The sequence below is a fragment of the Melanaphis sacchari genome, unplaced genomic scaffold (genome assembly GCF_002803265.2).
Source record: "Melanaphis sacchari strain LSU unplaced genomic scaffold, SCAv2.0 Contig11_pilon_pilon, whole genome shotgun sequence".
NCBI classification, from domain to species: domain Eukaryota; kingdom Metazoa; phylum Arthropoda; class Insecta; order Hemiptera; family Aphididae; genus Melanaphis; species Melanaphis sacchari.
The window spans coordinates 5,653,017-5,666,678 of NW_020270469.1; the positions used below are offsets into that span (position 1 = coordinate 5,653,017).

Consider the following 13,662-nt stretch of genomic DNA (forward strand, 5'->3'; position numbering starts at 1 on the left):
TTAATAAATTAATACGTTATCATTTTAATGAGTTATTTTTCAATTAAATGAAATAATTATTAATCTAGAGTTCTCTAGTAACATATATGAAAAATAATTTTTATATGATGTTAATACGCTATTAAATATTTATAATATATAAATTATTATATTATTATAAATTATTGTATTTTATAGTTCGATTTCTTTTTGCATGTAAAATAAATGGTATAGCTAAATTAAAATAAACTCATTACACTTCAATATTCAATGGTGTGAAAATTATTATAGAAAAAAATAACATATATTATAGATATATTTAATAATAGAAAACAATATGAAACTATTATTTTATTTTTCACAATAGGTTTATTATTATAATCTTTTTTTTTTTAATCTATAGGTACAGTGCTTATTATTTTTTACTACCTGTATTTTTGATTTTAATTTTCATGCTTGAACCATGTTGCGTCATTAATTTCTCATAGAGCATTTTATGTTTAAGCAATGGTTAGTTATTTTATTATTAGTGTTTTATTGTCATGGTTTAATTTTTTACAGCAACAAAATTCGCAACAAAAACGAGCGAGGACACGCATCACTGATGATCAATTGAAAATCCTACGTGCTCACTTTGACATAAACAATTCTCCATCTGAAGATCAAATCCAAGAAATGGCTAGCCAAAGTGGTCTCCCACCTAAAGTCATCAAACACTGGTTTAGAAATACATTATTCAAGGAAAGACAGAGAAATAAAGATTCTCCGTACAATTTCAATAATCCACCGTCGACTACATTAAATTTGGAAGAATACGAGAAAACCGGTGAGGCGAAAGTAATGCCTCTAACTCAACCGATACCAATAATCGAAAACACTGACGTCGTTGTCATTAAAGAAACACCCAAGACACCTACGTTTGTTAAAAAGAAGCCTCTACAGACCAGCACTCCGAATAATAACACTGTAGCGCGAGCACAAAGTCAAACGCCCACATTTCCGCAACAACAAACATTTGCTCAAAATTTTTCGAGACCGTTCACTACACAACCGTTGGAGTCTCCAGTGAAGATGGAATCACAAGTCAAACCAGAACTGAAAGATGCTGAAACCAGTCAACCTGAAACGAAATTTCCATGGGGCAATCCTGAGTCTCCATCCAAACGTAGAGATTCGGTTGAAGAAAAACAAAATCTGTACCTCCATCACGATAGAGGGTCCCCGCTTGACTTAAACGCGGCCGAAAATCTCACTTTGTCCTCGATACTCACTTCTCAACATCAAGAAATAAATATGTCTAATGCGATTTCTACAAGCAATATGCTACCACCAAAAATATCTGCATCGAGTTTTACGTCACCACCACAAATGTCGGTGACCACACAATCGGGCCCGAGAAGCATTAGCCCTGGTAGATCTCCTAATTCATCCGATGGTTTTCCGCATTCAATTATGATGAACCAGAGCAGCGGTGGTTCTGGTGGTTCTACTTCATCTGGTAAACGGGCAAATAGGACTCGTTTTACAGACTGTCAGATCAAAGTGCTTCAAGAGTTCTTTGAAAACAACGCCTATCCGAAAGACGATGATCTCGAGTATCTATCTAAATTGTTGAACCTTAGTCCTAGAGTGATTGTTGTGTGGTTCCAAAACGCCCGTCAAAAAGCTAGAAAAGTATACGAAAACCAGCCAGCCGTAGAGCCTGCACCAGGTATTGTTGAAGAGGGATCAAATCGATTTCAAAGAACACCTGGGTTAAACTACCAGTGTAATAAATGCCTGTTAGTGTTCCAGAGATATTATGAACTTATTAGACATCAAAAGACGCACTGTTTCAAAGAAGAGGATGCTAAAAGGTCAGCTCAAGCTCAAGCAGCGGCCGCCCACATCGCAGCTGCATTGAGTTCTGAAGATTCCAATTCGAGCACTATAGAAAATCATCAAGGACAAAGCGCAAATTCTAATCCGATGACCCCAAATCCGACGCCGACTCCGAGTTTGACGTATCCGACATCACCGATTCAAACGTCTTCTTCGCACGACAAAGAAAATGTTTACAACTGCGAACACTGTAATTCGGTGTTTACAAAACTCGACCAGTGGAAAGAACACCAACAAGTTCATTTAATGAACCCAAATTTGTTTCCTACCTATCATCCAGAGAGTGCTTTCGGAATTTTACAACAACAAGCACAATTACACCAACAACAACAGCAGCAACAGCAACTCCAGCAACAACAATCTCAGTCACAACAGATGAGCGGTACATCCGAAATGAACGCTAACCCTACATCGTTAATTTTGTCTATGATGCAACAGAATAACAAAAGATCATTTGATGACTTTGATGACCATAGTGACAAAGAAACCGAATTCACTAAAGACAAACGCCTGAGGACCACTATTTTACCTGAACAGTTGGATTATTTGTATCAAAAATATCAAATCGAGAGTAATCCATCTAGAAAGATGTTAGAAAGTATTGCACAAGAAGTGGGTTTAAAGAAACGCGTGGTCCAAGTGTGGTTCCAAAATACCAGGGCCAGAGAGCGAAAAGGTCAGTTCAGAGCTCATTCGCAAGCTATTAATAAGAGATGTCCGTTCTGTTCTGCTATTTTCAAAATCAAATCAGCGTTAGAATCGCATTTACAGACCAAACATCCGGAACAGTGTTCCAGAGGATACATCAACGTAGATAATATTCCAGATGAAGATGTCAGTATGGACTCGTTCGCGTCGTCCCAAATGAGCGAGATTGGACAAAAAAACCAAACGTATGCACCGAATCCGTACTATCAGAATTCGGATGACGTGGAAAATTTAGGAAAAATGTACCAGGAGTCGTTGAAAAGATACATGGAGGAGATGCAACAGTCGAGTATGCAGAACGGTGTTCTGTCCGAAGGTGGTGAGAAAACCAAACCGGAGGGAGACAGTCCGCTGGATCTAAGCAAGCCTGTGGATTTACGTATGGATCAAGAACAGGATGATGACGAAGACAGCATGTCAGAGTGCACGGATATTATGGATGACGAAAGCCCGGCATCGCCGGCGTCGAGCACTCAGAGTGGACAGCAGAGGGTGAACGCTCCGGGTGGCAGCAGTAGCAGTCAAAACAAACGTTACCGGACACAGATGAGCAATGTACAAGTGAAAGTGATGAAAGCACTGTTTGATGACTACAAAACTCCGACGATGGGTGAATGCGAGATGCTGGGTCGTGAGATCGGCTTAGCAAAGCGCGTGGTTCAGGTGTGGTTCCAAAACGCACGGGCCAAGGAGAAGAAATATAAACTGCAGACGAAGCAAAACCAAGACCTAACTGGTCCACCGGACGAATGCAAATATTGTCGATTCAAATATACACACAAGTACTCCGTCCAGGACCACATATTCACAAGTCGCCACATCGCCCTGGTAAAGCAGCACGTGGAGAGTCGCATGTCGGTGTCCGACATGTCGGGCAACTGTAGTGACGGTGACTTCACGGTGCCGCCCACTCCAGGCGACCCGCACAACAACAACCTGCCCAACCAGCAAGTCAACCAGCTACAGATGCTTCAGCTGGCCGGGCTCATTGGCCAGTCACCCGTAGCACAGGCTGTAGCCATGGCCACCATAGCGAAGCTGGATGGCAAAGACCAGTCACAGATGACCGCCGAGGAGCTGGCCTTGTTGCCGCATCTTTACAATCTGGGCGTGAGTTTCCAACAAGGATTCATGCACCCGGGCACAGCCATGATGACGTCGCCAGGTCAGTAGTCATAAATCAGTGTTATAATTAGTATTAGTATTAGTATTATTATCGGTAGTATGAGACGTATAGTGTTCTATTCGTACACGAATTATACCCAACCAATACAAAAACTCTTCGCGTTCCATAACAACCGCAATTACGATTGGTTATTAATACAATTCTTTCATATATTAAAGACGAACCGTCATACGTATTCGGGTAACGACATTCACGGTTTGAGAAAACGTGACGGGACGGACAGCTATTATGCCTATAGGGGTGTGACCAAAATCAAAATCAATTTCATTCAGCGTGCAAATTGTTCGCTGTTTGCAGTGTGTGATTCGTAAGCCGCACACCGCGTCATCGAGATACCTTATTATTATTAATACTGTTTGGGGACCGTGTGCGTGAGACAGAGAGAGGACATTAAAACCAAAAGAACGGCTGAGTGGTGTATAAATGAAAAAATACGCAACATATACACGAATGTGTATACAAATTCTTTCGTGATCCGATTGATATATTTATATATATATGTATTTTATTTTTAATGAAAAGGGTTCCGTATCAAACGTAAACCATCTCCGGTGGCGCACACATTGTGCCGCTCTGGGATTCGCTTGGGGTACGTTAATATTTTGGAAACAATGTCGAACTGCCGCCGCTCCCCGACAACGGTGATGTGTGCAAGCGGCGGAGATTATTACAAAAATTCGTTACGTAGAACGTGAAACCGGAGAAAAGAACATCTCCCCGAACAAAAAAAAAAAAGAATCGAAATAATAGAACGCTTCTATACACTGTATTTATATGTGTGTAAGTGTGTTTTAAAGGATTCCCTGATATTTTGGGGCCGGTACGATGCGTGTGTGTGTGTGTGTGTGTGTGTGTAGTTCGTTTTTCATTGTTATCAGCCCCGTGTTAAAAATATAAAATTCGAGTGCTCTGATTAACGGCGGCCGACCGATCTGATACACATTTATATATAAATATAATAATATAATATCATATTATATTTGTTCTATACATTCTGCAGTTGCACGGCTTGTCTTCGGCAGTAGCTTCTCGAGAACAGTTTTCGAGTGCGTCCGTTGCTTGCGTGTTTTTGTCACCCCGAACCGCCCGTATATATAGGCGTGAAAAATTAGCGACCACCTGCGAAAGCTTTACGTCCCCGTCGCCTGTACGTTTTTCGTTTGGTGATATTGTGGTTTTCCACCGCCATAGGGGTGAAATATTAATTCTGCTCGTGTACCTATTATATAATGGCCCCCTGACCCGCACAACAGCAGTCTTACCCGATTTACTGCCGTGTTTGCTCGCCACGGAGGCGCGCTCGTGTCCATAATATCATAATAATATAATATTGCCTACAAACGTGAAATTGACGTGCGTTAACCGCCGCGATGTCACATAATATTAATATAATATTATTGAGTTTTTTTTTCTCATCAAACGATGTACGCAAGAGGTCTGCCTCCACAACACATGCACTACTCCGTTCTTTTCACTCATAACGAAGTGTCGTCGTTCGTGACCAACGTTATGTGTGTGAAAAGATTGAAAAAAATGATAAATATTTTACGACCGTTGTACAAAAACGCGGTCGTAGGTAAACGCGCACGCACACAATGACCACGGTCCGCGATACATCACCCGTGCGACGATAATCGTTCGGCGGTCTTCCTAAACTACTCTGACGTTGTAGAAATCGCGCGTGCACTCGTATATCGTCTCGTACATAATATTATAATATACTTACGACTCTGACTCGTCATATATTAATTAATTATACATATTATATTGTTTTTATACCATTAATATTATTTTGCATGCATTATTTATTATTATTATTATTATTATTATTATTTTGCCGTTTGTTTTATGATTTATATTTATTTATTTTTTCTTTTGTTTTGCGCTTTTTTTGTAGGATAGAAATGAGTGATAAATGAGCTATAAAATCGTAAACATTATGTTGTTCTCCAAAAACACAAAAACACAGGAGACCTGACGACGACGTTTTTTCACCGTTTTATATTCTGATCGGATTGCGAGTGTACACCTTGTAGATATATAAGATAATATATTAAAATTACCTTTCGAGGTTAGTCCTAGGTATAAATTATACCTATCAATTATTTGTATACAAATTGTTAACGCATTAATATTATGTTTATATCTTTTTGTGATTCATAATTATTGTCTTTTTTAATTTATTATTCAATTAAAAATTATGAAATTGTTAATTCAATTTTAATATCATAAAGAAAAAAATAATAATAAAATTGACGAATCTGCCGTCAGATATTATACACGTAACATTATATAATTTTCCAAGTGTCTGATCCGTATTAGTTATTATTTATTACCTAGACAAAATTGTGATATTTTAGGTTATTTATAATTATTTAGCATTTTGAGTATGCTTGTTATTTATTATTTTCTTTTTATCTTTTTTGTAACGTAATTTAAAAGGCTTCGCCTGTATACGCAATACATTAAAGACTTCAATATATGTTGCCCATTATTGCCACCCTCGACGACGCGGAGAGGGTAAACTAAGCTTTAAGTGATAAAAAAAGAAATGGAGGGCCAAAAAAGTATTTTTTTTTCCTGTTAGTCATCGTCGTCAACTATACGCTAGGATATTTTTTCTTTTGTCTCCCTATATTTAAATTTATAATCGAATCTCATCCGAGAGATGTACCATCCCACCAATACCTTCTTCACTGCAAAATGGCGAAGCCCTAATCATAAGACTGTTTGTATAAGCATATATATATATATATATATATGTGTGTTTATAACTCAAAAGACATTTTTCATAAAATTTCCTTTTTTTTGGTTTCATCATATTGATTCGATTCCATCATGTCACTTATTTTTTTTTTACACCCATTGTAGAAAATTTTTTGAATTAGTTACATTTTTGTGCCTTTCCTTAAACGTTTTTCATAAGAAAAATATTGTTTTTCTTGTTGGTGTAAATAAACACGTTAATGTTAATATTATAAAAATCAATAAATATATATATGTATATATATTTATCTACATATATATATATTTATATATGTATATAAATAAGTATTCATATATACTTGTACATATTATATATATATGTTTGTATACGCATATATCATGTTAGTTTTTAGACATAATATAAATATTATATATTCTTAAGTTTATGTTTTGACTGTTAATATTAATTTTAAAAAACAGTCGCTTCGGCGGCAAACTCACCGTTGAACGTTCTACTTGTATACACCTATTATATATACGCATACAATATAAGTGTAATGTATATCTGATATAAATTTAATTTAATCTTATAACGAATAAACGTATACATTATTTATTATTATATGCGTGTGTGTATATAGTATATATATTATAGACTCATATAATATATATATACAGAGTTTACCCTGGCGATTCGCGTCATTCGTGTTTATGATATTCTGTAATTTTAGATAGGTTGCATTTTATATATTATAGTTTTTAAAATAATTATGTATTAATTTTATACTTAAAAAAAAAAAAATCCAAATAATGGAGGAAAAAAATAATGTCGCATATTATAACTTGAAGTTATTTTTTACGTTTTGTATAGTTTTATACGTTTTATTATTTCGCGATTTTTATTTATTATGCCTTTTTCGTTTTGTATGTGTACATTATATGATTATTATTATTATTATTTTATTATTATGACTATATGATGATGATGATTTTTTTTGCAAACAAGATAAATGAATGAAAAAGGAACAAACGAAATATACTCAATATTAAAAAAATACACATGTGTTTTGTTTTATTTTGCATGATGCCTGCAGCAGTTTTTTGCTTCTTTTATGTTACGTAGGTAATATCTAATAATATGTATAATTTTTATTTGTTTTTTTTACACGACCAATGGCCATCTTGCCGCTGCTTATTTGTACTACAGTATATAATAATAGGTACAGAGCGATACAATAAAGCGCACGACGAAAATACATTATACATTTTGTAAATAGTATAATCCATGAGCTGGCGGTGGACGACGAACCACCCCGTGTGACACACCCGGGGAAAGGGGTCGGACCGCGGCGATGGCTAAGAGTCTTGGGATTGGCTCGTGCTGGGCCCGCGATTTGCATGACGACACCCGCAAAGGTCCGGCACGGGTCTGCTATTGTTGGCTGTGGCTGTGGCTGGCTGAACCATATAGCAGGGAAGTTCGTAGGGGTCGCCGTCACCACCACTACCGCTCGGTTTATAAAAATATAATATTATACACTCTGCAATACTATATCGTATCCGTGGTGTGTATATTATTGTAATGAGAGCGCGTGTGGTATAAAAAAAAAAAAATAAAAATAACAATAATAAATACAAATTATAATAATAATAATTCACCGTCGTAGTAGTGCGGGATGTGTGCGCGCGCGCGCGCGAGCGCAATAAACACGAAATTTGCATATCGCAGGAACCCCCCAGCACAATAATCGTCGTAGTAATGTATAATTTCTTTATGCTGCGGGCGTGTGTACCTATACTGTCGACGACGTAACGGAAAAACACTTCTCGGGGCCGAAGGGGTCGGCCATACCGGGAAAACCCTCCGTTCGCGACGATTATTCTTATACATATTCTACGCGTACATTATATATACGATTGGTATATATTATAATATTACCGACTAATAATATTATAATTTATTTTATTATTAGCGGTCGCTAGGTATAATATTATGTGATGGGGCGCTCGTGTTGCGCATTACATTAGGTACTACTATGCGTTTGACAATTTTATTGTGTATGTAAAATTTTAAATAATGTATGCACGGGGAACGGAACAGAGCGCACGCGCGCAACCAGTTCGACCCTTAGGTGGATGCAAAAATGGCGGTAATTTTATTTTCGTTTTCGGGAAAATCGCAGAGAAATACGAACGGCGGCGGTCTGGTTTTAAAGATGAAGACGAAATAATACGCATGTACGATGACGAAATAATATTACACATATGATATTGAACGACGACAGTGTGGTAATAATAATAATGGTTGCATCGACGACGACGACGACGACAATAATAATAATAACCGAAATAACTGAACCGTGATACTCTACTAGGTGTATCTATATATCTGCTGGTAGTTAACTGTGTACACGTATACTATACTGGGCCGCCATAATATTACTTATTACACGTAATATGTCTTTCCTCCCGCACGCATAGGTATACTATGTGTGTGTGTAAAAGTAATATTATTTCGTATGCGCGCACGGGGAACTAATCGTTTGTGCGTTACGTCGTCGTGTATCACACCTCGGCGGTGTGCGGTAAGAGAAGCGGAAAAAAATGTATATAATATTAAACGCGAGTAAAAATTAAGAGAAATAAAAATAATATAATATGTAACACGTACTTACTAGCAGGAATTTGGGGAGAAAAAAAATTATTATGATTATTATATTATTATATAACGCTCCCGCGATCTATAACGTGGTCCGTGGCCGGTGAAAGCGGCGATCGTGTCGTTTTTATAGGTACATTCGTTTTTATTTTTTCCGTCATTTTCCCCGAAATATTATATCGGATAGGTATAATAACAACAATAATAATCGTATTCAAGGATTTCGTCGCCGGGCGGGACAAAAAAACAATTACGAGACGAGGACTTCTTCTCTGCGTATTAGCCACGGAGGATCGAATAAAAATATATAATCGTTTCACCGTAAATATGTAACGCAGGACGGCAATCAAAATATCAAAGAACAACACGTATAATAATTTAACACCACTGTAGCAATGTGATTTCTTTCTCTCAGGAACCGTCGCGCCGTAGTCATGAATCGACGAAGTCCGCTACCATCGCGACCAGCCGGTCTCGTAAATTGAAAAAATATACGCCTAACCTAGGATATAATGAGGTAAAAATTTGATAGGAATTTTCCGCGACTATAAATCGATGACGAAAAAAAGCAACGCGAGAGGTTTGCGCACCAAGGAGAAATCGCGCGTTAAGACAATAACGTTTTCAGGTCTAAGCACCTATAAAATAACTATATGATAACAATAACTACGACAAGTATGGTTTGAAATGTTTGAATCGTTGTCCGAACAATGTCTCGTTTTTTTGGAAATTTTGTAGTCGGTCTAGGAAACCAACCGCAGGTGGATATGCATATTATATTAAGACAACGAATCTAAATTACAGTCGAAAGATGGCGGCGGCGGCGACGGCGACGATTAATCGGTCAGAAAACCAATCGAGTGGTATAATAATGACGAACGAAAATAAATGAAAATAATAATTACAGATATCAATGTACAAGGTGTAATGGGTTTTCCGCGCGACGAAAACCGCAACGGCCGCCGTACAATATTTTACGTGTGTTGCGGTCGCCGCGGGTAGACAATCATCGGTTATAGGTGTACCATGTAATACGTGAGAACGACACACACACACACACACGACGCTGGACCGTGTTTATTATTATTACTGTTGAATATCGCGGCAGTCTCGTCGTATTCGTGTGTGCAGGAAATTATAATCTCCCGATAAACCCTAATTATTATTACGAGTTCGGTTTCGTTTAAACGAGACCTCCTCTCCGTCTCCTCGCCGCACGTCATAATAATAATATTATATTCGGTTGTGAGGATTGCGCGCGACCGTATACCGACACCGCCGCCCGGGTAATGGACCGAAATTACACATGTACTTAATGTTTACCGGAGTGATTAGAAATCCGCCGCATTTGGGTTTTCGTCCGCGTCTAATAACAACGTCCGAGCTGGCGCGGCGCGGGCGAGATAAAAAGCGGACGACGAGTGTGTGTACGGAAATTATATGGAAAAAAAGAAAAGAGAAAAAAAAAAAAAGGTAGTAGACGGAATTTAATTCTACCACCGCCGCCACTGCAGTCAGATGACTCCGTATTTACCAGTATATACGATTAAAAGTAATAATGATAATAATAATAGTAATAATAATTTCTCTCTAATGAGCGTCTGCCGGCCGGTCACCATCACGTCAATTATATACGGATATAATATCTGGCATATATAGGTACCAATGTTATGTACCTACCTACTGGTTGATATAGGGTAGGTAGGTGTATCGTACACCGTCGCCGTAAAGCCCGGGAGAGTCTCGATTATAATTTCGTTTTATTTTTCCTTTCCCCGGTTTGCCGGAAAGATGAAAAATAAGGATTTTACAAATTTTATAAATAATAACCGTCGTTGTGTATAATGACCGTTCTTCAGACTCGTTCGGGACGAACATTTTTCAAGAATTAATTACCAACTGTCGTCCTCTCCTGTACGCTGTACGACAATTATATACTTATAGGCGCGGCGTTTCGTCGTTATATAGTGCAACGCTATTATAGCTTATAATGTAACCCACATTATATTATGTATACAACAGTCCGTATAGAAATTGGGTTCGTAATTGTTGGTTTTGTTTTAATTCACGGCTTCTTGATTCGAATGGAAGACAATCGACCAAGACAGTGCATGATTTAAAAAAAAACCAACGAATTTTTGCGTCCAAAACTCGCCACGCAAAATGACGATGACCGATAGTAATACCATGATGATTTCAAACATTTGGTACACAGAGATAAATACGTTGCGGACCACCGAGTTCTTTTTATTAAAACCGAGAGATACTAAAAAACTGTATATAAATATTATGATCATGTTGCATACTCCTCAGGTTTCGGTTGGTGTGTAGGCTGCAACACAGAATATTGTATCTATAGCTGTTGCAGTAGTGACACATTACATAACAAAACCTACCCCCACCTGCAGGATTTGGTGGTATGACGTGCGAAGAGCGACTAAAATTTGCTCTTTTTTGTTTCCTGTGATGTATATACATTGCGTTTCGATATCCGGTCGGTGTGTTTTAGACGCCTTTGTTCTCAAGGCCGGTATTGGTATATAGATACGTGACGGGTGGAATGAATTAAAAAAAATAACAAATTCAAAACAGTAATCGGATCCGTACATAATACATGGGCAATAACACCGTGTATTCGGTCTAGGCAATAATTGAATTTCGAGAAATAATTTCAAGTCGACCGACCACGAAAATTCATACGACGGAGGCGGCACACATGATCTACTGCTGCAACACGTCTCGTCGTCTACTACCTATTACATATTATGTTGTACACACACATAAGCGCATTCACGACGTTCCGCAACGGTCAAGGTCTGTGCGCGAGCTCGTGTGCATATTATTGATCATCGCTGGTTCGTTATTTTTTCATTTAAAACGGTTCGGATCTACTCGCCGATGTCGCGTAGTCGTAAAAATCGTAATTACTTATACATTATTATCGTAATATAATATTATATCGTTCCGTTTATTGGATCATCATTTTGTGTCGTCGGGTCCTTTAGGCACGCGTGCAGGTTTCTATAATATTTTGTTTCGACTTAGTCACTAGAAAAAAGGATTATCTGCAGACTGCAGTAATTATTATCGTCCCCTTCCCACTGTCGAGAAACCGTGAACTCGCCGTGGGTCTGGCGAGAGGGTAGTTTGTGATTTACGCGTTGAATACACCCAACTTGAAAATGTAGCGTATATATGCGACGTATCTATTTAATTCTGTCCGCCATAAATATTTTAATATATGTATAATATATTCACGAACTGTGACGAATTCGTCACTAACGATTCGTCGTGTCGATCGGGCGGGGGCGTCGGTTCGTATATGCATGGGGTGGCTGGTTGTGGATGACGTGTCAGTGAACAACAGTGGAGCGGGAGGAAGGAGGTATAGAACGATTGACGGATGCGATTAAAAAAATCGGTTAATTACGGTAAAAAAGAAGTCGAATGATATTTAGGTACTAATTGACACGTATTCTATACTACATGTTTGCTCGAGTCGACCGCAACGATACGTTTTTTATTTATATATTACAATATACATGTTAATAGGGTTTCACATCGTTAACCGATCGCAATTGCCTGTATTGACGAATTCCGTCAAAACCACGTTTGTTCGCATATTTTATTATACATGTGCCTAACTTAACTCGTTTGCACGCCACTGAAAGTCGTCGACTCGTGGTCATACGTTGTACACGTTGTATACATTGAGACACGCGCTATAAGCTCGCGGTGCTCGCTAATTTTCGCCCCGGAAATTTCGTGCGTTCAATCCATCATCGTCATCGTGCATAATATACATTATATTATAAAGTGTACTTATGCACAGTATAGCCAGAGATATCGGTGCGTAACGAGCGGCGGCATGGCGGGCGGAAATATGTATAACGGATTTTAATAACAGTCCGTCGTCGGCGTGACATAATTATACCGCTGCTGAGGATTGACTTTTCCTTGGTACCTCTGCCCAGGTTAGGGCTCATATTATAATGTATGATGTTATATCGTATTTTGTTTTTAATTACCCATTTCTATGTCTAATATCTTCGAAAAACCGCCTTCAATACCTATGTGTCCTAGTAATTTATGTAGGTACAGTGTGGGTGTATGTTATTATTATAATATAATATCGCGTTATTTGTATCTACTTGTGCGCCCGTGAGAGTGCGCCCCTTCCCTCCGAACATTGACTGCGCCGAAAAGTCGAAGCGATTTCACCCGACACGATATATATTATATTCGTAAACGAGACAAGTATAATAATAATAATAATATAGCTGTACAAAAAAATAATAAAAAAAAAAAATAGAAATTATCGCGTATTCCAAATAATCGCGTGTCGGACGATTAAAATAAAATAATCGTAAAAACGTCGGCCGTCCGAAATCGTTCCCATCATACACACACACACACAATTCATTCGTTCCTTTTTTCCTGTAACAATATCACGTGCATCCCGCGCCAAGTCGAGTAAATCACGCGCTCCGACGTATACAGTATCAACCTATACATATAACCGTACAAACAATGGGCAATTTGT

The 13,662-nt window shown here is 38.1% G+C and overlaps 1 protein-coding gene across 4 annotated transcripts in view; it reads left to right on the plus strand.

The window, feature by feature from the left end:
* LOC112604406 (zinc finger homeobox protein 4) overlaps positions 1-13,662 on the plus strand; it is a 98,480-nt gene that overhangs the window by 40,227 nt on the left and 44,591 nt on the right. For 2 of the 4 annotated variants that reach the window (XM_025353434.1, XM_025353433.1), the window contains exon 4: positions 541-3,733. In XM_025353434.1, coding sequence (XP_025209219.1) covers positions 541-3,733 — 3,193 coding nt within the window. Of the gene's footprint in view, positions 1-540; positions 3,734-5,651; positions 5,869-13,662 lie in introns of those variants that run through there. The other 2 variants (XM_025353436.1, XM_025353435.1) reach the window with 2 other exon arrangements.